This window comes from Cetorhinus maximus, chromosome 21 (genome assembly GCF_964194155.1).
Source record: "Cetorhinus maximus chromosome 21, sCetMax3.hap1.1, whole genome shotgun sequence".
Lineage (NCBI taxonomy): Eukaryota > Metazoa > Chordata > Chondrichthyes > Lamniformes > Cetorhinidae > Cetorhinus > Cetorhinus maximus.
Genome location: NC_135899.1, coordinates 7,337,649 through 7,362,351, shown reverse-complemented (window position 1 = coordinate 7,362,351; position 24,703 = coordinate 7,337,649). Strand labels below are relative to the sequence as shown.

The window sequence follows — 24,703 nt, the reverse complement described above, 5'->3', positions numbered from 1 at the left end:
AGATCCCAAGACCCCATATTTGGTTGGGTTAATCCACCAGTCCCTAAAAATCCATATGTACGTCTATTCTGTTCCTTTTATCTACGTACCTTCATTTCCTCAAGATTTTAATTAAATGAGTTAGGCATAATCTGCCATTTAGAAACCATAAAATCAATTTAGGACCCTTTAAAATACCCCAGAAAGAAATAAAATGCATATTATACAATGGCAATTACCGTTCATTCTTGTATTTCATATTGTGGTAATCATTTAGGTATGAGTTACATTGTTTCTATAATGTCATGAAGAGATATTAATGTCTATAATGTTATTGGAAATTATTTTTAAATTGAAATTGTAGCGGGGTCTGTGTTTGTCTATGTGTGGCTTAGTTGGATTAAAGCCAGCTAGTCTGGGAGTGCTTTGATGTATAGTAGTTTGAGATGTTAATTAGATAAACGTAAGGAGTAGAAGGTAAAGCGCAAATTACATTTGTTGAATAAACCATTCAAAAGAATGGATAAAATCTTGCACCTAGCTGGGAGACGCCAAGCAACATGTTTATATTAGTAATCAAATTGGTGGAAAGGATATTATTGTTAGGAGAGGTAACATTAAAAGCCTAGGATACAATGGGAAACCAAGGTATAAACAGAAAAGAGTTTGTGTGTGTATCAGAGGCATTTAAATTCTAACCAGCCTGTAAGCCTAGAACAGTGTCTGCAAAGAAACCAAAGTGCAAAGAGCCTCATTTTAAATTTGTCATGTCAAATTTGCTTTGCCTGGTGTGTTTAAAGTCTATAGGTTATTGTTGCCTGGGTGAAGATTTACCTGGGAGTGATTAATTTGGGGATTTGTTTAAAAGTTATTATGGTAGTAATTTGTAGGCATATGTATGTGTTTAATTTGTTGTTAAATTAATAAATGTTTAATTTAGTTTTATATTAAAAAACCTCGAGGTTTGGTAGTATTATTCCTGACTTCAGAGCTGCATCTCAAACATATCAATTGAAAATATAGGTTGTGACAGTTGTTCAAGTTTCCCTCTGTGATTTAAGCAACTCAGCCTTTAGCAACTTCTGTGTCATAACAATAATCACAGAACTGCTACACCACAGGCAGCCATTTGGCCCATCATATCTGCACCAGCTCTCTGAATGAACAATGTACCAAGTGCCATTCCCTTGCCTTCTCTCCTGTTTCTAAACAGGTATTTTATTGAGATACAAACTGGATCATAGCTGCAATATGGCAGCGCACATTATAACTTTCGCAGCCTTGTGCAACTTCCCATTTCGTATCTGTAACTATCTTTAATATCATATTCCTGGAGTTGGGCATGCCTAGCAAAGCTGGCACTTATTGCCTATTCCCAGTTGGATTTAGTCCAAGAGATGGATTTTAACAACAACTCAGCATTTATATAGCTCCTTCAATGTAACAAACTCTCAAGGTGCTTCAACAGAAATGGGACATGGAACCACCTAATTGGTTATTAGGACAGGAGAGCAGAAGCTCAGTCAAAGTACAGCTGTACCTTTCGGTATGCTTAGCAACATTATCACTAAGAAAATGAAAAAACTGTTAGAGCACAGACTACAAGCAAGGACAGGACACAGTATAGGAAAGTTATGAAATTTTATTGTACAGATAATTGGATTGCTTGGCAAACGGTAAAAGTCCAAAAACATTAATTCGCATTTGTCCAGTTTTAGTTCTTTATTTACAGTTTCGACATTGATTGCACTGAGATAACCAAGAACAATTGCTGGCTACAGTAAACAGAACGCAGAAGTAAAATGTGTATTGAAACTCATTTATATTTGCATCATTGAAGAGGGTATCTGAGCTTAGATTTGGACAGGATCCTCTATCTTTTAAGTGGGACCCATTCCCTATCCCAATATTGATAAGGATATTATCCCCATTTGAACAATATATCTGGAACAATAATATAAATTTTTTCAGTGGACATGTTAAAAATATTGCCCTCTGATTAATTATAAAAATCTGAACAGCCTAGTCAAATAAAATGTCACTTTTCCTTATGGGTTATGTTTTCTTTCTCCCCTCTTGCCCTGAGACAGATTTTTGCTGAATGCATCGACATTGGGGGGCGGGGGGGGGGGGGGGTGTATGGTACTTCAGGCACTGGCAACATCCTGATACCAAAATGGGTACTCACCACATGCAAGCTGAGACAGCAATGTCAGAAGATATACAAAATGGAGGTAAATGCAGCCTGAAACTCACCGCGCTATCATTTGGCCGCTGTACACATCTAGGCAAGAACTAATCGGCCTACAGTTAGGAGCAGAAACCATGGCTGATAATTTGTATCTCTTGCTAGCCTGGACGCACTGCAGCCCAGAACCTCTAACCATTGCCCTGAAGCTCATTTTGTTCAAGTATTTTCTCCATCATATATACAGTACTGTATGTGCAAAAATACACCCCAACTCTCTGCCAAATACCCCTCCCCACATAGAGCTAAGAGGACAGGCACTAGCCAGAGTCGGAGATTTAAAATATACAAATATTTATTCTGAAGAGTCAGCCTGCTCAGCAGACCTTCACCTAAGGAGCCCAGCCTCATGTCTGTAGACCACAACAATTGGGAAATGAGAAAAAGTCACCTGATCCAACCAGCTGTTATTTAAGCTGTAAAATGTAACCTTCCACTTTGATCTTTCTCCTACATAACTCAAAAGGATTGTCTTGAGACCAGATGATCCAAACATGTTCTTCCTAAAAGAGCTCTCCTACTGGGCTTTCACTCATGACTCAACCTGGCCTCACCTTCAGTAGAAAAGACCAAACACCAAGTAGGGAACCTCATTCTCATTAAGTCAGAGGCCACAATGGTTCTCTCTCTCTCGCCTCAGATTTCGACATACTGACATGTTCACCCAGCTCAACTGAACAAATTCTTACAAATTTTACTTTTAAAAATATTTTAAAAAGTGCAGGTTTAGCAGCAGCTTCAATACAGTCCACATGATGATGTACAAAAAAGGGCAGGTTTTCGAAACCTGATAGAGATTAGGGCTGGCCACAAGTGCAAACATTTCATGCTGCAAATCCATTGCAGACGGTGACAAGTCTACGTCTCATGCTCACCACTAAGTTGAGGAATAAATACTTGTTGCACAGTGAGAGGATGGTAAAGAAATTTGGAGTTTTAACATGTTAATTTCAACTTAAAATATTTTAAGTAATGGAAAACAATGAAATTGTGTAGTGTCATAAAAAAGTGTTTCTTTTTCCCAATACATTGGAGCCTGTGTTTCACTAAGACTTGGTTGGATCACACACCCATTATTCATGGATGTTTTAAGGCAATGAGAAACGGAATCAGGCTCTTATTTGATACGAATCTTCACAAACGATATGGATTCTGTTATGGCTATACGCCCCTTCTCATAAACCAAGTAGATGTATTGTTCGTTGTTTGTGTTGTTGGAGATAGTCATGGAGGAATAACCACTCGGGCCATGCCAGATCATCATTTTGTCCTTTACCCATGATTTTCCATCATCATAACTCCATCTAAATGTCAGATCTATACCTAGGAATTAAAAGACGGGGGGAAATGTAAAATGAATTCAAAAGTTGTGCATTCTATAATTACAACTGAGGTACAATATTGGTGACTATTTCCCAGATTTTGCTGGAACAGCATGCTTTGGTGAATCTTTTCTCAAAAAATATTTTCTTTGTAAATTGCTGGAAGTGTGAGTGACTAATGGTGAAGCGAAGGCATGGGAACCTTGTTGAACGATGGGACCAACAGACTATCTCCATACAAATTAGACTTAAAAGATAAAGAGAAACAAACAGAGGAAATAGTGTAAATTAGAGTTAAATCAAGTACAAAAAAAGGAAAGGTTGGATTGACAATGTGAGAGAAGGGAGATAGAAAAGTGGGGCAAGAAACTCACTTTAAACTAAAAAAAAGTCAACAATTCACCATCTAGAGGAATGATACTCCACTATTTAAGATTAGTTCCCCCTCAACCAGCATCACTAAAAATAGATTCTCATTGTCTGTTGGACCTCGCTGTGTGCAAATTGGCTACTGTGCTTCCTACATTACAGCAGTGATTCTTTTTCAACAGTGCATCATTGGTTGTAAGGTGCTTTGGGATGTCCTGAAATCATAAAAGACGCTCTAGAAATGCAAGTTCTTTCCTTTGCATTGATGTAGGGAAGCAAGACGTTCATTATTTTGTATGGTTACATGATAAGTTGTACCGATTGGATTAAGTGAATCTAATTGCAACTGTGGCTCTTAAGTTCACGCTATGAATTGGAGCAGCTCAATGATTCACATGTGGCTTCACTTTGACAGATGTTTCCTTGATCCACTTTCAGAAGGTTGGAGAATTGCACAGGGACACAAGCAAGAAACATGTATATCACAAGAGAAAGATCATTCAGTTTAATTTCAATCAATATGGGATCCTTTATCCCATTCATCTGGGCTGGATCTGTGTGCTTTCCATGTATAGTAGGATGCACTTATCCCCATGAGAACATACAAATGGAACTGCATCCACAACATCAATATCCCCAGTGTCAGAAGTATGGAACTCACGTTTGGATGGGTTTGCAGGATTACTGAAGAAAACAATGTTGTCTTTGGCTAAAGCTCCTGCGGCTACAGCTGGGTCTATCAGAGTCTCGTCAAAGGTCACGTTTTCTATTGGCAGGGACTCACATGCATCATAGCTCTTAACTATTATCCTGCAGCGACAGTGGTAGAAATTCTGATTCCTTGCGTTAATCACCACAGAACCATCCGACAATTCATAGGGCTTTAAAAAGAGCACATGCACATGATATTTGATTAAAGTAAAAAAAAAACAAAGGATCACCATTGGAAGGAGAGCAGTATCCAATTAACCCTATGTTGAGAAACTGAGTAATTGTCAATCAGAAGAAATATGAACAGTAGTCTGTGCAACCCTTGTGCCTGCTCTGTAATTCAATACAGTTATGGCTAATCTGATCTTGGCTTCAACTCCATTTTACCTGCCTGCCCCCCATAACCCCTGATTCTCTTGTAGATCAAAAATTTGTTGAATTCAGCCTTGAATATACTCAATGATGCCCCTGCTCTCTGGGATAGAGAATTCCAAAGGTTAATGAACTTCTGAGAGAAGAAATTCCGCCTCGTCTCCATCTTAAATGGGTGACCCCTTATTCTGAAAAAGCCCTCTAGTTCTAGATTCTGCTTTACTCTCAGCTCAATATTTTAATGTTGTATTTTCCAGGGAAGGCCACATGCATTGATCCCTTCCCTCACTCTCAGTATTTCCCACTCTATCTTTATGAGAAACCCTCAGACCAACTGAAAGAAGGTTATTACCTGGTTTTCATCTGGATTGAAGTCAAAGAATTTTTTTGGTTGACTGTACGGAATTCCTTTCAGACTCCCTCCATTCCTCCAGGTCTTGCCGTGGTCGTCGCTGAAAAGACAGAATATCCCATCTTCCTCAATCGTCCCATGCCCACAGGCAATCAAACGGCCTTTCTTTGGATTGTACTTTTTCTATGGAAAGTTACCAGAACTTTAGGGATATGCAAGCTTTGCTTACTGGGATAGAAATCAGTCCTGGGCAATAGCACAAAAGGCATGGAATTCTATGAAAAGGCTGTAATGAAACCAAATGTCAAGCAGCTTGCAAACTGTTAGTTGATACCATATCACCTGACTAGCCACCCCCGCCCCCCCCCACCCCAAGATGAACTTCTAGCCCACAAGTTTTAGCACAGTCTAGCAATTGCTGCTGGGAATATTGGTAAATGAACACAATTCATTTGGATGTTTCTTTGTCTACTATCATCACTGAGGTGTTTTATTATTTCTACGCTGTAGTTGCACCTTAACTCATCTTCCAGGTGATTGTTTGATCAGATCGTTACGCTTTTCACAGTGAGTACTGCAGCATTTTTGAGAATTTCTTTTCATTGATGAATTTTTGTGTTCATTAGTTGAGGGATGTGAGTAGTGTGCAAAGGACCACCTTTCAAAGTTTGGCACGTTATGGGCCTAAACAATTCTCTCTGCTCTTATCTAATGTTCACATGGGTGAGCAGTTAAATGAAAGTTTTCATTTCCAGTACTAGACCCCTTACTAATCTTGGGTGTAAATCGTTAATTTATTGCCAATTTGCACAGAAGTGTACCTATTAAGATTTGGGTTCAATTATTTAGTATCTTTACAGTTAGCAGACATTCAGCATCAGATTCTAATAGAGTTAAGATTAAAGGAAAGTCTGGCTGAGTTTCCGCTTATCCCTGCTAGTTATATCAGAGACCAACCAGGACAGGATTGACTGAACCAGTGCAAAGGCTTTGACAAATTTTAACCATTGAGCAAGTTACACCCAAAACCACTTGCACTCATGTTTTTTGCAATGTTTGACACTAGTTCAAGATTCAATTTGCCCACAAAACTGGGCATCAGGTCAAAAATTGCACAATTCCACCAATTGCGCTGGTTCAGGAAGTAATACAAGGCATAACAGCAGGCATAGGCCATTCGGCTCTTTGAACATATCTATTATTCAATGTGAGATGGTGACCTTCTCCTCAACTCCACTATCCCCATATTCCTCAATTCTCTTAGTATCCAAAAACCTGTCAATCTCTGTCATGATTATAACTCAATGACTTGAGTACCTACAGATCTCTGGGGTATCAGAGATCCACAACATTGAGTGAAGACATTTCTTATCTCAGTCCTAAATTCTAAGCTGTGATCCTTAATTCTTGATTCCTCTGGCAGAGGAATAATCCACCCAGCATCTATCCCATCAAGCCCCTTAAAAATTTTAGACATTTCAATTAAATCACCTATAATTTTTCCAAATTCCAGTGAATAGAATCCACTCAATCTCTCTTCATAAGATAAAACCCCTCATCCCATGAATCAGTATAGTATGCTTTTGTTGCACTCCAAGGCAGGAATATCCTTCCTTAGGTAAGGAATCCAAAATTATGCACAGTAGACCAGGTGTGGTCTTACCGAGGCCCTAAAAAACTTCAATAAGTCTTCTTCCCTCTTATACTCCAAACTCTTAAAAGGCCAACAAACCGTTTGCTTAATTGCTTGCTGTACCTACATGTTAACTTTGTGATTCATGCACAAGGAATACCAACATTTCCTAGTCTCTCACCATTGAAAAAAAATGTTTTTTTCTTCCAAATTTAACATTTCCTTATTATATTCCATCCATCATGTTCCTACCCACTCAATCAATCCATACCCCTTTTCAGCATCTGTGTGTCCTCCTCACACTTTATTTTCCTAACTTTCTGTCATCTGCAAACTTAGATATATTACAGTCTGTCTCCAAATCTAAACCATCAATATTGATTATAAATTAATAGTATTAGGGATTGAAATACACTCACTCCAATTAATATCCCATATAGATTAACACAGATTATAAATAGCTAAGTCTTAAGCACTTAGCTTTGCAGTACCCCACTAATTGGAGCCTGCCAACCTGAAAAAGACCTGTTTATTCCAAATCTGTTTACTATCCTTTAACCAATTCTCAATTATTGCTGATATATTACCCCAATCCTGTGAGCTCTAATAACCTCTTAGGTGACATCTCTTCAAATTGCACTCATTGCTTAGGCATTTGGGCATATTTTAAAAGCTCTCTCATCTCAGAAAAATTTAATTAACTAACAAACTGACCAGTAAGCATTGAACTAATGAATGGTTCAGTATAGCTTTTTAATAACGTTTTCAGTGATTTTAAAATCAAGTTGCTCACAGGTGGAGGACTGGATGTCTCTGTAAAGAAAAATGCTTATTTTTACTGCTAAACCCCATTTTTAGCTGCATCAATAAAACTACACTAGGTTACCACTCTTAAGTGCATTAGGAATTTAACAGAAAGAAAATTAGAGATTACATTTTATTACACTGCCAGGTTGCATTGGCTCATGGAAGATTTTACTTTTGTGATTATGCAAATACATTTTAGTTGAGGTTTGAAATGTAACTTAACTAGTGCAATTTCAACTGTATTGTCAGTGTGAATTTCATGATTGAGCTCAGTGAAATTTTTACTTCATGTGCTTATCCAAGGTCTACTGATTCTCGTTCTGATTCAAAGTATTTGAAGGCTCTACATTTCTCCTCCTCCTATTTCTCTCACCTGGATTCCAGATCCAGGGCCAGGTGCGAACATCTTGGTACCAGTCATTTTGGACAGGTTTCTCGGTTGGCTCCAGGTCCTTCCGTCATCCTGGCTCTCAATCAGGAGCGTGCTGGAAACATTACAATGATAGTGATGGGCACATGTTGTGTACATGATAAAAATCAGATCCTTCTCTTCATCGACCAATATTACCCCCAAATTCAGGCCATCAATCTTTGAACCATCATTCTCAATGAAGGTGGTGGGGCTCCAGGTTTCACCTGAAAGATGACAATTATGAAGCAAGCTGGTAAATGTTGGTGTTAGGGATTGAAATACACTCACTCCAAGCATACGGCATCACATTTTCTATTCCCAAGCCATGGACTTGACTTTAATACAATACCTTAACCTTGGGCCTTCTTCTGCACCAAGGTGACATTTCCACTCTCCACATTAGCAACTGTTACTAGGTACTTGCATGAACTGGTCACTTATGCTGTGGTGTGGGAATTGTGTGTAATAAGCCTGTACCCACTGAGGTCCCAAGACAGTCACAGCAGGCCTCATTAATAACTGCGGAGTTCAACTTCAGGCTCTTGATCACATTTATTTACAACAGTTAATTTTACTTTTCAATTGTCCAGTCACTGGCTATAACCATGTATGGTATCTCACCTGCTGAACTAACCCAGTAGATGGATGAGAAAACTCACTGCCTCATCATGAATCGAAATACCACTCGACCAAGGTGACTTTAAAGATTGTGGAATGTTTACTCATTATTTTCTCATCACCCATTACATGCTGCAGTATGTTTATTCACAAATATGGGAAATTAAAATAGTTTGAAGAGCTACATCTGAACAGATGATTTTGATTAAGCTTGTCCAATTGAACACCCCATGACTTAGAAACAAAGATTCTCGTCTGTAAGCCATATCTGGCATGGACTGTTTGAAAGAACAGTGGAAGCAGATTCAATAATACCTTTCAAAAAGGAATTAGATAAATATTAACAGAGAAAGTTTTGCAGGGCCAAGTAGAAAAAGTAGGAGGGATGGGAATAATTTGGTAATTCTTATAACGTGCTGACACTGGTATGATGGGCCAAATGGCATCATTCTGTGTTGCATGATTCTATGATTGCCCGACAAGACCTTGGTTTCCATCCTCGTCTGTTCGGAATCCTGAAAGAAGGGAAAATCATTGGAGATGCAGGATGCATGCTCTACTGCAAGTGATTCTGGTTAAATTAGTAAATTATTCAAAATGTGGAATTAGGTGGGCACAGACTACAAGTCAGCAAAGGAATTTAGGGACTTCAAAGGTTAATGAATCACCAAGTTTCAACAATTAATAAATGAGCAGGTCAGAGGCTGGGAATTCTGCAGTGAGTAACATCTCCTGACACTCCAAACCCTGTCCACTATCTACAACTCTCAAGTCAGGAGTGTGATAGAATACTCCCCACTTGCCTGGATGAGTGCAGCCCCAACAACACACAAGAAGCTTGACACCATCAAGGACAAGGCAGCCCACTTGATTGGCACCCCATCCATCACCTTCAACATTCACTCCCTCCATCATCAATGCACAGTGGCTGCAGTGTGTATCATATACAAGATGAACCTCTATCACCTAGGAAAAGGGCAACAGATGCTGGGTCAAAATCCTGGAACTCCCTTCCTAATAGCACTATGGGTGTATCTACAGCACGTGGCCTGCAGTGGTTCAAGGAGATGACTCACCACCATCTTCTCAAGGGGAATTAGGGACGGGCAATACAGGCTTATCCAGTGATGCTCACATCCCGTGAAAGAATTTTTAAAAAGTGGTTGGCAGGGGTGGTGGTGTGCACGGGATGAAGGAGATTCCCTCAGGACACTATTTGCAATTAATTTGCAAACCGGTCTTTGACTTTGCTTTACAAAGCACAGCAGAGGAAACCTTAATCCATAACCATCCTAACATGAAGATTCTTGCAAAGGAGTAGTGTCGGGAGTGTGAGGTCAAAGTCTGGTGATTGGCAACAAACAGTCCTTAGCCACTGCTGTTGCAGCACAATTGGCAGGGGGGGGGGTGCTGGGAATTGGGGTGCTGTCTGAACTTGGGATCGTCCTAGTCTGCTTGGCTCAGTTCCACACTGAACCGTTTAGCAATTGAGCACTGGAAGCCCGTGTCAATTAAGTTACTGATTCTTTCTATGGTGCTAAATTGATTTAAGAGCATCTGACTTTATCAAAGACAATTGGTTACCAGAGAAGAGATCTAAACTGTGGTATTAACCAGATTACAGTCACGAATGGTGACTGTAGAATTATGTTCAGCACAGCCAGAGGAAGAAACAATTTGTAAAGTTAGGAAAGACATTCTATTGCATGCAAGCAGTGAGGTACATACGTAATTGTTGTTTGCCGATTCTGTAGCTTTTTTGAGACATCTGTCCTCTCACGTGGACATAGAAGATTCCGTGACACTATTTAAGAGGAGTCAGGAAGTCCTTCCTGGTGTCCTTGCCCATATTTACACCTCAACTAAACATCGCTACTGTTTGTGGGAGCTTTCTGTGTGCAAATTGGTTGCCACATTTCCTATATGACAACACAGTGATTACACTTCAAAAATACTTTTTTGGCTGTAAAGCACTTAGGACATCCTGAGTTTGTGAAAGGCACCAGGTAAATGCAGGGTCATTCTTTCTTTAAAGTAGGCACCAGAAAAGACTTGAGATTATGAATCATGGAAAGTTGTGGAAACTTGAAGAGTTTAACCCTCATGAGTTTAAAAAAACAATAATTTGGCATCTCACACCAGAGCACTGCATATCTCCTATATATAACCCAGAGAGCACCAACAGGTTTGTTCATAATCAGCATATATGAACCACATCCAAACATCTTTATGTGAACAAAGTGAGTGCACAAATTGTAAACCTAATGAATATCATGTAGGCCTTGTAGGGAAAGGAGAAGATAGATTAATATGGCCACATTTAGCTCTACAACTGGAATCTGTTTAAGTGAAAATGCACTTTTACCTTTGCAGGGTATCAAGGCTCAATCTGCACTATTTTTTAATTGGCAGTTTACCTGCTGTTTAAGCAAATTGGGGGAGAAAAAACAAACTTATCCCTTCCCCCACACAAGATAGGAGAGCTTACAGCAGCCAGTATTTACAATAGTACAACCCTTGGTCAGTGCAAAGGTTGGATTTTCACAGTTTGTTCTATTGCCCCTACTATGCTCTGGTTTGAAGTGCCTTGATCAGCAACTTGCTTCAATACCACATCACTTAAAAATTCAGATTCACTGGGGAGTTTGTGATCCAGAGTTTTGAATCCCTTTTGTATTCCCTGAGCACAAACCCAATAGTTTGACTGTAAACCAGGATCAGATCAGACAACAGAGATAAAAACAAAAAGCTACTGCGGATGCTGGAAATCCAAAACAAAAACAGAATTACCTGGAAAAACTCAGCAGGTATGGCAGCATCGGTGGAGAAGAAAAGAGTCGAAGCTTCGAGTCCACATGACCCTTCAACAGAACTGTTCTGTTGAAGGGTCATGTGGACTCGAAACGTCGACTCTTTTCTTCTCCACCGATGCTGCCAGACCTGCTGAGTTTTTCCAGGTAATTCTGTTTTTGTTTCAGATCAGACAACAGTTGCTTTATGAGTGGCCTGTTCTCAAAAGGCAAGAGCATTTGTTTGTGCTACTGTGGGAAATAATTCTGTAAGGTACAGGACTGAAAATTTCACCCAGTTTGTTGAGTCAACCACATCTCCGGCTTTAAATATAATTTTATGCCAATTTTCTTCAGCGTTTGAATAGTTCAACTGTCAGAACAAAAAACTGACCATGGAATTGTGAAGCATAATTGAGGAGCTCCCTTGTTGTCAGAAATCCAAGACTAATTCTTTACTGAAGCTAAAGTTAATCAATCACCTTTATCACTAGACGTGCGGACAGCAATGAACTTAGCACCAATATCCTCCGGTGAATGCTTTCTGGCCTCTGCCACAGCAATGAGGTTATTGTGGGGGGTGACTGCAATGAGGGGGATCCTGAAGGTGTCAACATGGCCAACGATGCCACTTATCCACAGCAACTGTTCACTTACAACTAACGGCTTGATCTGGAAAGAGAAGAAAATGATGGAATGTATTATACAAAGTGCTAGTTTTCAATCATCCGCATGACCTCCTTCAATGGGCCAAGCCTAATGGTTAAATTGTGAGGACATGTTGCACAGACTGGGCTTTTATTCCCTTGAGTATAGAAGATTAAGGGGTGATCTCACTGAGGTGTTTAAGCTGATTGAAGGATTTGATAGGGTAGATTGAGACACGCTATTTCCACTTGTGGGAGAATCCAGAATAAGAAGCATTTCTTTTCAAAAAGGGTCCTGGAAATCTGGAAACTCTCTGTCCCAAAAAGTTGTTGAGGCTGGGAGTCAATTGTAAATTTCAAAATGCAGTTTAATAGATTTTTGTTTGGCAAGCGTAGCAAGTGATACAGAATCAAGGCAAGGAAAAAGGAGTTTAGATACAGATAAACCATGATTTAATGGAATGGCAGAACAGTCTCTATGGGCTGAATGACAAATTCCTGTTCCAATCTGGATAAGAATTTTAAAAAAAACTTTGTATCTAAGAAACAATATTTCCCAATGAAATCAGTTCAAAAAGGTACATGGGCAGACATGACCAAAAATTGTTAAAACTCTATTTTGATTGTAACTCTATTTTGATCTTACAATGGTGGTGGAGGTGGGACCAGAAAACATCATCCTGAGATGGTTCTTTATCAGAGAGTTGGGATAAGACATAAGACAGAGACTGAGTCCAGGGACTTTCATTCGTCATTTAACATGTACTACATCTGATTTGGATGTACACACTGCTGATACCTTAAATCTGTTTCTCAGATGCTCCCTGACCTGCTGAACATTTACAGCATTTTCTACTTGCATAACATGAAAACAGCCAGCATTTCGGTCCAACGGGTGGGTAATTTTAACTTAACTTGCCAGATAGAAATCCCATGGGATCAGGCGCAATGCTGGTTTTATACTCCCATCCAAAAATACTCAGTGAACATTAATGAACAATAAAATTTGGCAGAGCGTGAAACCATTATTGTACTTGGATCCCAAGGTGGACGGCTGGGCAAAAAAAATTCCTCGTTATTTCAACCAATCTTGCTCATGGCATTTTACAAAATTGACAAAAGCAGTTTTACCTCTAACGTGAAGGTTAGTCAACATGATCTACCTCCAAGAGTCATCAGAGTAGAACAAAGATATTATCGATCAAGAATCAGATACTGTAAAGATGATCATCATTTGATTTCTCAAAAGACTCATGTTTTGAAGATTATCTCAAGTCATGTGTTGGGTTAATTGCCATAGGTTGGCAATGACGCAATTACTTGCACAGATCCTTATCTATAATGAGTTATGTGGTGCATGGATTTACTGGCAAATGCTGCTCCACTGTGATTGAATCTTACATCTGTCGATGTGATCTACCTGGCAACAAATATTTCTCAATGCTTCAATTGTTAATCCCACAAGATTGGAACCAAACTTTTCTATGATGAGATCAGCATCAGAGCAGAGATGAGCTCCGATAGTTATTGCAGGGCTGGAGCTGATTGCAGAGTTTGGGAGAGGTGAGACCATCGAGAGATTTGAAAACAAGGATGATTTTTTTTAAAATCACGGTGTTAACTGAATGGCAGCAAATGTAGTAAGCACAGGGGTAATGATTGCTTGAGTAGGTATCGAAAGGAGAGCTGGTAATTGTGAAACTGAAATCCAGAAAGATTTGTCATATTCAAAATAGGAGGAGAGAAATTTGTGTTAATTTTTAAAAAAAAGAATTATAAGTTAATGATCAATTATAAGGTAATAATCAATACTTCTAAGTGAATTTCAGGTAGTTTTCATGCATTAACTAAACAAATGTTGGATTTTGTCTAAAAATCAGGTAACCCCTTTTTCTCCACCCAACGCACATTGCATGCATTCATTTCTCCATACACAATTATCATCACCTATGTCAGTGTAGAACTGATGGAATTGCTGCACTGTCTGAGGCACCCTTTTTTGGATGAGATGAGATGTTAAGCTAGGGTCATGTCTACCCTTTCAGCTGGATATAAAAGATCCCATAGCACTATTTTGAAAAACAGCAGGGATATATTCCACAGTGTCCTGACCAATATTTAAAGCCTTAACCATCATTGCTAGAAACAAATTATCCCATCACTCTTTGAGAGATCTTGCATTGTCATACATTGACAGGGGTTTGATGGGATGGATGCCAAAAAAAAAGATTTAAACGTAGGGTCACGTTCTCCGAATAAAAGGAGCTGCCCATTTAGGACTAAGATGAGGAAATTTCTTTATTCAGTTATGAATCTTTTGAATTTTCTTTAATAAAAGCAAAATACTGCGGGGGCTGGAAATCTGAAACAAAAACAAAAAATGCTGGAAAAAACTCAGCAGATCTGACAGCATCTGTGGAGAGAAGGTCAGAGTTTACATTTCAAGTCCATATGACTCTTCTTCAGAGCTAAGCAAAAATGAGGTGAAATTTATACTGTTAAGGGGGGGTGGAGCAGGTGAAGCTGGATAGAAGGCCAGCGATAGGTGGAGGCAAAGGAGAGATTGCGAAAGATGTCATGGACAAAAGGTCAAAGGGGTGTTGATGGTGGTAGTACTGGCTAAAGGAGGTGCTAATGGTGACATTAAGGGTAAGAATACATGATGTGATAACAGCAGGACAAGGGTAAGCACTCTGGAAAGAACAACAAGTGACAATGGCCCTACTGGGGGGTGGGGTGGGGAGGGACAGAGGTGGGGAAAAAGATTTGTCTGGTTACACCCCCAGTGAAGGGTCTTGTGGATGTTTTAGACACCATAGAAATGCAACAAAAACAAAAATTGCTGGAAAAACTCAGCAGGTCTGACAGCATCTATGGGGAGAAAGAGTTAACGTTTTGAGTCCAGATGACTCAACATCTGGACTTGAAACGGTAACTCTTTCTCTCCGTAGATGCTGTCAGACCTGCTGAATTTTTCCAGCAATTTTTGTTTTTGTTTCAGATTTCCAGCATCCGCAGTATTTTGCTTTTACCATATAAATGCAAGTTGCTATTGTGTTGTCCAGTAGTGCATTTTGATAGGAGCAAGTTTGGTTTCGAAGTACAGTGGCAGTAGGAGCTTCTCTCTACTTCTCCATTTACCACATCCTAGCAGGAAATTAGCTAGGATGTTAGTGTTGAGCACTGGAGAATGTTAAGGACACAAGGCCTCATGCTTTCTTACCAGGACAAGCAGGACACCACTGGCAGGTTGTGCACCACTGCTGTAAATATTTTTTTTTCTTCTGATATTTCACCACAGTTATCGCTGAGAAGTTCCTTTAAGAATTATGATTTAACAACTGTCACTTCCGTGGGGAAGCAGTTCAATTTGGTTACATTAATAAGGTTGTGACTTTCAGCTTACTAATGAGTCAGATATGATATAGATACAGCCACTTTACCTTCCCCCTCCTCACCGTCCAGGTGCCCAAACATTCCTTTCAAGTGAAGCAGCGCTACTGCATTCGCTGCTCCCAAAGTGGTCTCCTCTACATCGGAGACATCAAACGCAGACTGGGTGACTGCTTTGCAGAACACCTTTGGTCTGTCTGCAAGCATGACCCAGGCCTTCCTGTCACTTGCCATTTCAACACACCATCCTGCTCTCATGCCCACATGTCCGTCCTTGGCCCGCTGCAATGCTCCAGTGAAAATCAATGCAAACTGGAGGAACAGCACCTCATCTTCCAACTAGGCACTTTACACCCTTCCGGACTTAACATTGAGTTCAACAACTTCAGACCATGAACTCTCTCCTCCATCCTCACCCTTTTTTAAAAATACCCTTTTCTCAATATTGTTTTTTTTAATTAAAGAATTTTTTCCCACTTTTTTTTTATTTTTTAAAAACTCATTTTCATTCATTGTTTTATCCCCACCTTTTACCCTATTTTCAAACTTTTTTCCCACCACTGTCCCCTCTCCCCACTAGGGCCATCTGTCACTTCCTCATGTTGTTCTTCCCAGAGTGCTTACCCTTGTCTGGCTATTATTACATTCTACTTTCTACCCATAATGTCACCATTAGCACCTCCTTTAGCCAGTACCATCACCATCAACACCCCTTTGACCTTTTGTCCATGACATCTTTAGCAATCTCTCCTTTGCCTCCACCTATCGCTGGCCTTCTAACCAGCTTCACCTGCTCCACCTCCCCCCCTTAAACGGTATAAATTTCACCACATTTTTACTTCTCTTAGCTCTGAAGATGAGTCATACGGACTCTAAACGTTAACTGTCTTTTTCTCCACAGCATTGTCAGACCTGCTGAGTTTTTCCAGCATTTTTTGTTTTAGAATTTTCTACCCCACAGAGCTATGGATGTTTAGTCATTAAGTAGATTTAAGATAGAGGTTGATAGATTTTCGGGTTTTTGAGGAATTAAGGGCATGGAAATAGTGCAGGAAGGTGAAGTTGAGGTTAAAGATCAGCCATGATCTTGTTGAATGGCAGAGTAGGCTTGAGGGCCAAATAGTCCACTCCAAGTCCTATTTATGTTTTCTTTGGCTGTAATTAAACTACTTTTTATAGCCATACAGCAACAAAATGAAAGGGGAACAAATATTTTCTAGAGATTCTGCTATCAGAAACAACTTAAAAAAGAAACTGTTTCTCTTCCTCAGCTTAGAAGTGATTTATGCTCAAAAAAAAAATCAAGATTTTGTATTACACCTAGATACGTCTTTCAAATGTCTCAAAGCATTTTAAAGTGCCATTATTTTAAAATTCAGTAATTCCCTCACCGACAAATACAAAAACCATTTTGCACATCAAAGTCAACATTGAAGTAATGTTGTCTGGAACACTGGGGCAACTCTCTGCACTTCAAATAGTATCACACAGTTTTTACTATCTATCTAAGCCAAATGAGGAGACAGATGGAGGAGATTAACTATCTCAGCTAAATCCCAGAACATCATTACCCATGTTAAAAAAAGGACACTGATGGATCCTAGCTGCAAGTTGGTGAACAAAACATGCGCCAACCCAAACTAGAAAAGAAGATATAATTACAAATTGTGTGAAATAAGCAGACAAATACGAATTTGAAGGGGAGATAGATCTGTGGAAATTGGCTGTATCTATATCACATCTGACTCATTAGTAAGCTGAAAGTCACAACTCTATTAATGTAACCAAATTGAACTGCTTCCCCAAGGAAGAGTATGTTGTTAAAATCATCATTCTATGAGAAACTTCTCAGCAGGGATAATTGTACAAGAGTGAAGGGAATTGCTAGGCTCCCTTTGTAAATTTCCAATTATTATAGCTCTTGGGGTCCTGGGAGCTTTTTGTAAGATTACCTCAGTCAACTCTATCTGTAACTGTGGTGAAATGTCAGAAGAAAAAAATATTTACAGTAGTGGTATATAACCTGCCTGTGGTGTCCTGCTTGTCCTGGTAAGGAGGCTGTGTGTGTGTCCTTAACATTCTCCAATGCTCAACACTTAGCTAATTTCCTGCTAGGATGTGGTAATTGGAGAACTAGAGAGAAGCTCCTATTGCCACTGTACTTTGAAACCAAACTTGATCCTGTCAAAATGATAGCAACTTGCATTTATATGGTTTCTAAAACACCTACAAGACCCTTCACTGGGGTGTAATCAGACAAAAAAAATTGACATGAGCCAAAGAAGCAAACTTTTAAGCTTTTTTTTATTCATTCATGGAATATGGGTGTCGCTTGCTTGTCCAGCATTTATTGCCCATACCTAACCGCCCTTGAGAAGGTGCTGGTGAGCTACCTTCTTCACCACTGCAGTCCATGTGGTGTAGGTACACCCGCAGTGCTGTTAGGGAGCAAGTTCCAGGATTTTGACCCAGCGACAGCGAAGGAACAGTGATATATTTGGTTTGAATAGCACTTAAAAAGGGGGGAGGTACAAGAGGCTTTTGTAGAAATTCCAGAGCTTAAGGGCTAATCAGCTGAAGGTGTAGCCACCAATGGTGGGGTGAAGGAAATGTAGGATGCACAACAGGTCAAAATTGGAGGAATGCAGGGATTTCAGAGGGTTGTGGGGCTGGAGAAGATTAGAGAGAGAAGGGGCGAGGCCATGCATGGATTTGAACACGAGAATTTTAAAATTGAGGCTTTTTTTGACTGGGATGTGCTTAACCAACTGGATATCACACAGCTATTCCAGGGTACTTCACCAGCAGAATTATTACCCCTGTTTTACTGAGTTTTAAACTCAAAATGCAAAAAGCAGATGTTAGTAACGATATAAGGACATAAGAAATAGCAGCAGCAGACCATTCACCCCTTGAACCTGCTCTGCCATTTGATATGGTGGCTGATCATCTTGTACCTCAACTCCACTTGCCTGCCTGCTCCCCATATCCCTAGATTTTTGATTTCAGTCTTGAATATACTCAATGATGGAGCATCCACAAACCTCTGGAGTGAACAGACAATTCCAAAGATTCATAACCCTTTGAGTGAAGAAATTTTTCCTCATCTCAGTCCTAAATAATTATCCCCTTCTCCCAAGGCTGTATTCTATATTCCCCACCCAGGGGGAAACAACCTCTGTCTACCCCACCAAAACCCTTTAGAATCTGTGTGTTTCAAAGAGATGACTTCTCATTTTTTAAACTCCAGAGAGCATAGGCCCAATTTACTCAGCCCCTCATCATAGGACAACCATTTCATCCCAGACATCAATCTAGTGAACCTTCGCTGTACCGCCTCCAAGGCAAGTATATCATTCCTTAGACACGGAGGCCAAAACTGCACACAGTATTCCAGGTTTAGTCTCAGCAAAGGTCAGCAACTGTAGCAAGACTTTCTTATTTTTGTACACCAATCTCTTTGCAATTAAAGCCAAAATGCTATGTGCCTTCCTAATTTCATGCTAACTTTCTATGTTTCTTGTATAAGTACAGACAAGTCTTTCTGAATATCAACATTTAAAAAAGTGTCGCACCTTACAAAAAATTATTCTACTTGTCTAACTGGTTACAAATGCTTTAGCGTGCAGCATTGCAAACTACCAGAATCTCCCAGTAATGTGGACTATTTCCTATTAATGCTTCAGGGTAGATTCTATAACAACGGATCATAACTCTTGCAGAAGTACACAGTGGTTTTACAGTCTGAGACCATTTTATAGTCCCACAGATTCTCTCCAGTGTTAGCGAAGGTACAAAGAAACCAATAACAAAAAAAACAGACAATACCAGAAACACTCAGCAAGTCAGGCAGCACCTGTGGTAATAACAGAGGAGTTAATATGTCAGGGGTATGGACTCTGTGTTTAAATGAGCACAGGGATAATTCCAAGAGGTTTCATGAAATTTAAAAACCCCATATTTCCCCCTCCCCAAAAATATGCTGCACTGAGCAAGTTACAAGCCATACTTTGGCTTAGTGTCACACTTCTGTAGCCTCTGACTCAGAAGTTGTTGGTTCAAGACACACACCAGAAACTTGAGTACATAATCTAGGCTGAGACTCCCTGAGGGAGTGCTGCACTGGCAGTGGTGCGCCTTTCAGATAAGACATTATACCCAGGTCCCCTCTATGTTCATTCTGGCTCATAGCTGTACCTACAGCCCTGCCTAACTCCCATTTCTACAGGAGCTTCAATCAGCATTATTGATAAGAGGAGAGGTTTTAATCTGGTTAAAATAGTATCAGATTTTTGTAATGAAACAACAGGTTGCTTAACAGGGAGATGTTAGGAGCAATGGCTCCTGACTAAATCTGATAATGTGTGGTGGACAGGTCACATTGCATAGACAGAATGATTGATGAGTTTGTATGAATCCATCAGATTTCCTGGAAAATCCATTTTCTCCCATTTGTAACATTTCAGTATTTCTAAGATCTTCCATTAGTTTAAAATACATAAATAAGCATTAAGAGGAGACCCTCAGGAACTCTATGGTCTCTAGCTATATTTCATTACATGTTGCAATCCACACTTATGATGAGCTGAAAACACATTGCCTAAAATTTGAGGTTGTTGATGGCAAACTGTCAACGATTGCCATCATTACCCCTCTGAATCTGGCGGCAGCATTAGGATTTAGCATAAGCACAGCTTGAAGTGAAACTCCTGGAGGCTGACACTCACTGCTCTGTCACAGGCTGTGCTATAGACCTCACCCCAACCTCTCCAGCCCACTCACTGAAAACAGCACAGACAAGTTCTATCAGCAGTTGTTTTCATAATACACACCAGAATTTGTAATAAATTCACAGCGTTTTCCACTCTCATATCACTGTTAGAAACCTCAGGAAAAGCAAAACCTTGTTCAATGAGGGATACTGGGTTTTTAAACAGTGATCTGAGTAGCTAGTGCTGAACAGCCGATCAAGCATTGGGAAAAATACTTGTGGAATGTTGTTAAACATTTCCCTTTTGATTTAAAAAAAATAAAAATCTGGTAAGTTTTTGTGATATTCCAGCTTCTACCTTAACCCCACGTGTATGTTGCAATCTTTATTTTGCTCTGTAAAATTTTTAAAAAGTGACTTGATTATTAAGTCTTTTCATTCCTGGTTGGTTGTCTATGAGAATTCTTTAATGTCTTTCGCTGCTGAATAACATCAATGCAACTAAATGCTGGAAATCCCTATTAAACATCGCTATAATCAATTACATGTCGAGAGGTAAAGTTTTCATGACAAAGATCACTAGATCTCTCAAGGAAGCTTTCTTCGAAGTCAGCGGCGAGCACCTTTGCTTGATGCTGACTGCAAAATCCAGGTCAGTAATGGCTCAGATCTTGCTGGAGTAGGGAATTTACTCTTGCTGAAGTATGAGCCAATTGCAGCATGACGAGGGCAACAGGACACCTGGGACCCCAGTGAACAGAGAGACAACCGTCTATCTCCTTAAAACAGTTAAACTTAAAGACGGAAGAAATAGAATGAATGACAGAGAAGGGAGTCAGCTGAATTAGAGCCAAAGTAGGTACAGAGTGAAATAAAAAGAGGAAACAAAAAATTGGATAAAGGAGAGAGGAGAGACAGAAAAAGAATTGAAACATTTTAAATTTAATAGCCCCCAGGACCAATTTACTACCTGCAGAAATGAGACTGCAGTTTCAATTGTTCCCTTTTCTGGGTGTCCAACTAGTGCAAATGCAAGTACATAAATCCTGTCATTAAGTGTCCTCACATAATTAACTACTAAATATAACTTTCTGCGGCATGTTTAATTCATATTGCAAATGCAACAATATCCTGAAACTCTGGGGAGGTCAACAGTGAGTTCTGGTGCTCATGAAGCTAAAGGTGGAGTCATGCAAATTGTTGAGTAACATGCCAATTTGCATCGATCAGCAAGTCTTGCCCTCGCCACAAATTGTTGTTTGTGCTTACACACTGAAAACGGTGTGAGCCTTTAATTTGTAAATATTTTCCCAGCAACTTTGGTGGGTGTCTGTACAAATGAGGTTTAAGGTTGAAATGAAGTTGCTAGAATAAGTCCAACCCACGTGTAACTCGTTTTGGCAATTGAATACTTCCCTGATTCAAAGCCCTCCAGAGCCATTCTGCACTAAGTGGTTGTACGAACATACATACGAAGCAGGAGCAGACCATCAGCCCCTTGAGTCTGATGCGCCATTCAATAAGTTCATGGATGATCTGATTGTGACCTCAACTCCATATACCCACCTACCCCCTGATATCCTTTGACTCCCTTGTTAGTCAAGAATCTATCTCTGCCTTAAAAATATTCAATGACCCTGCCTCCACCACTCTTTGGGGAAGAGAGTTCCGAAGACCAACGACCCTCAGAAAAATCTCTCCTCATCTCAGTCTTAAAAGGGGAGACCCCTTATTTTTAAACAGTCACTCCTAGTTCCAGTCTCTCCCCAAGGGAAAACATCCTTCCAGCATCTACCCTGTCAAGTCCTCTCAGGATCTTATATGTTTCAATTAGATAACCTCTCATTCTTCTAAACTCCAATGGATACAGGCCCAGCCTGTTCAACCTTTGCTCATAAGATACCTGGAATGTGGGGAAGGTTGTCAGTCAAGCAAACCTTCCCTGAACTGCTTCTAACACATTTATATCCTTTCTTAAATAAAGGAGACCAAAAATATACACAGTCCTCCAGATGTGGTCTCATCAATGCCCTATTGCAGACACAGAGGTGTCAATTCAGCAAACTACATCTCGCCATTGATTTTAACGGGTCTGGTGGACCAATGATCATGAGGCACTGAACGTTTCGTCACAGGTTTCTGCAGCAGTGCACAAACCTCAGTAATATTAGGATGTCCAGGTTCACAAAAGGCATAAGCCATTAATGCCACATTTTTCATCTAGCAGTAATGGTAAACACTCTGGATACAGCCTTAGCACTGCTCAAGTTTTCAGCCAATTCAAACTGGGAAACCTCCACAGGCAAGTCAGTCATCTAATGTTCCCAAGCCCCAGACCCTATCCCCCAGCTCCAGTGTCCAATTTTCTCAACCACTGCCCTCCCCCAGACTCTGAGTCCCCAGGCTCCTAATTCCTGTCCCCAGTTCAACCCCTACAGTTTCTGTCCCCAGAACAATCCCCGCCATCCCTGTCCTCCAGTCCCTATCCACAGCCTCCCCTCAGTCCCAGATTTCCCCAGTCCCTGAGACCTCTCTGTGGGTCAGACACCACAGATCCTGTACCCCAAGCCCTCAGGGCGTGACCACCTCCCCTAAATTCAAGCCCCGTCACATAAGGCCCTATCCCTCAGTCCCAGTCTCCCAGATCATTATACCCCAGCCCAGGATAAGTGTGGGTTTACCTGAGCCGGTAGCGCAGTGCCGCGTAGCAGGATCAAGAGAAAGAAGAACAGGCCAGTGAGCAGCAGTTGCAGGGCGCCGGCCGCTTTCGGCGCCGAGCTGTCCCTGTGGAAGCAAGAGGAAGCCGGCGGGGCCATCGTCAGCCTCCTCCTTTCCCTCGGCTGCCCTGTCACGGTTCCTCCGAGCCCATGAACCGATCACAGGTCACTCAGAGTCGACCGTCTTTAAGTTGCTGCGATTCCGTCACTCGCTCCACCCCACACTGGTGCTGGGGCCGGATTATTACGTCGTATGACCGCCTACTGAGGGGTGGAGAATGGGTTCCTTTCACGCCAAGCTCCTGCTCTTTTAAAGCAGAAAGGAAACTCAAAATTCTATCGAACGGGCACAACCAGTACAGAAACAAAAACAAAAATAGCTGGAATAGCTCAGCAGGTCTGACTGCATCTGTGGAGAGGAAGACGGAGTTAACGTTTCGAGTCCGTATGACTCTTCATCAGAACTTCAACTAATACAGAAATTGAATCACAAAACGAAATGAAACTTACAATATGTTAACACTCTTATCCATGTAATTATCATATTTGCTGTTTGCAGCATATCCTGGGTAGCTCATGGAAAGACAAACTCACGAACGCAGCTTCCTCAAAGGCAAAGCTCTCAAGTATGTTGACACCCATCAAGCACAGGCAACTTCACTGGCTTGGGCATGTTCACAGGATGGAAGATGGTCGCACACTGTCATGAAGAGATATTAATGTGTATAATGTTATTTGAAATTATTTTTAAATTGGACTTGTAGTAGTGTCTATGTGTATGTCTTAATTGGATTAAAGGCAGATAGTGTGGGTGCTTTGATGTATCATGGTTTGAGATGTTAATTAGATAAACATAAGTTGAAAGATAAAGTGCAATTTGCATTTGTTGAATAAGCCATTCAAAAGAATGGGTAAAGTCTTGCACCTAGCTGGGAGATGCCAAGCAATGTGTTTATATTACTAATAACATTGGTGGAATGAAATGATTATTGTTAGGAGAGGTAAAATTTTTAAAAAACCTAGTAATACGATGGAAAATTTACATTCATAGAAGAAGCTAGGTATAAACAGAAAGGAGTTTTGTGTCTGCAGGTCAGAGGCATTTAAGATCTAACCAGCCTGTAAGCCTAGGACTGTGTCTGCAAAGAAAACAAATTGAAAGGAACCTTATTTTGAATTCATAAGGTCAAATATGCTTTGCCTGGTGACTGTTTAAAGTCTATGGGTTACTGTTGTCTTGGTGAAGATTTACCAGGGAGTGATTAATTTGGGGATTTGTTTAAAAGTTATTATGATAGCAATTTGTAGGCATGTGTATGTGTTTAAATTTGTTGTTAAATTAATAAATGTTTAATTTAGTTTTATATAAAAAATCTCTTGAAGCTTCGTGGTTTTATTCCTGAATTCAGAGCTCCATCTCAAACATACCAATTGATAAATTAGGTTATGACAGTTGTTCAACACCTTAGCCTTTACCAACTGCTGTGTCATAACAACACCCAAGGATTTTCTGTATGGTGAGGTAGCTGGAGCTAGATGGCCAGTAGGATGCACAGAGCTCTGCTTCATAGATGCTTGCAAGGAGGACATGAAGGCCCTAAACATTGATTTCACACCCGGGAA

The 24,703-nt window shown here is 40.2% G+C and overlaps 1 protein-coding gene across 1 annotated transcript; it reads right to left on the bottom strand.

Moving 5' to 3' along the window:
* Positions 1-1,606: 1,606 nt before the first annotated feature.
* On the bottom strand, positions 1,607-23,396 carry neu1 (neuraminidase 1). Its single transcript, XM_078566553.1, has 6 exons — positions 23,045-23,396; positions 12,095-12,284; positions 8,167-8,429; positions 5,354-5,536; positions 4,580-4,799; positions 1,607-3,550 (listed from the first exon to the last, which is right to left on the bottom strand). The coding sequence occupies exons 1-6, from the start codon at positions 23,177-23,179 to the stop codon at positions 3,345-3,347; spliced, it is 1,197 nt and encodes a 398-aa protein (XP_078422679.1). The 5' UTR covers positions 23,180-23,396; the 3' UTR covers positions 1,607-3,344.
* Positions 23,397-24,703: the final 1,307 nt, after the last annotated feature.

Bases quoted from the DNA above. Each gene is read 5' to 3' on its own strand.
- neu1 (XM_078566553.1), bottom strand. From the start codon at position 23,179: ATGGCCCCGCCGGCTTCCTCTTGCTTCCACAGGGACAGCTCGGCGCCG. The intron at 5,537-8,166 runs GTGAGAGAAATA...AACTTTCCATAG, and splicing joins GCCCTGGATCTGGAATCCAG to AAAAAGTACAATCCAAAGAA. The intron at 3,551-4,579 runs GTGAGTTCCATA...TTTAATTCCTAG, and splicing joins TCCTGCAAACCCATCCAAAC to GTATAGATCTGACATTTAGA.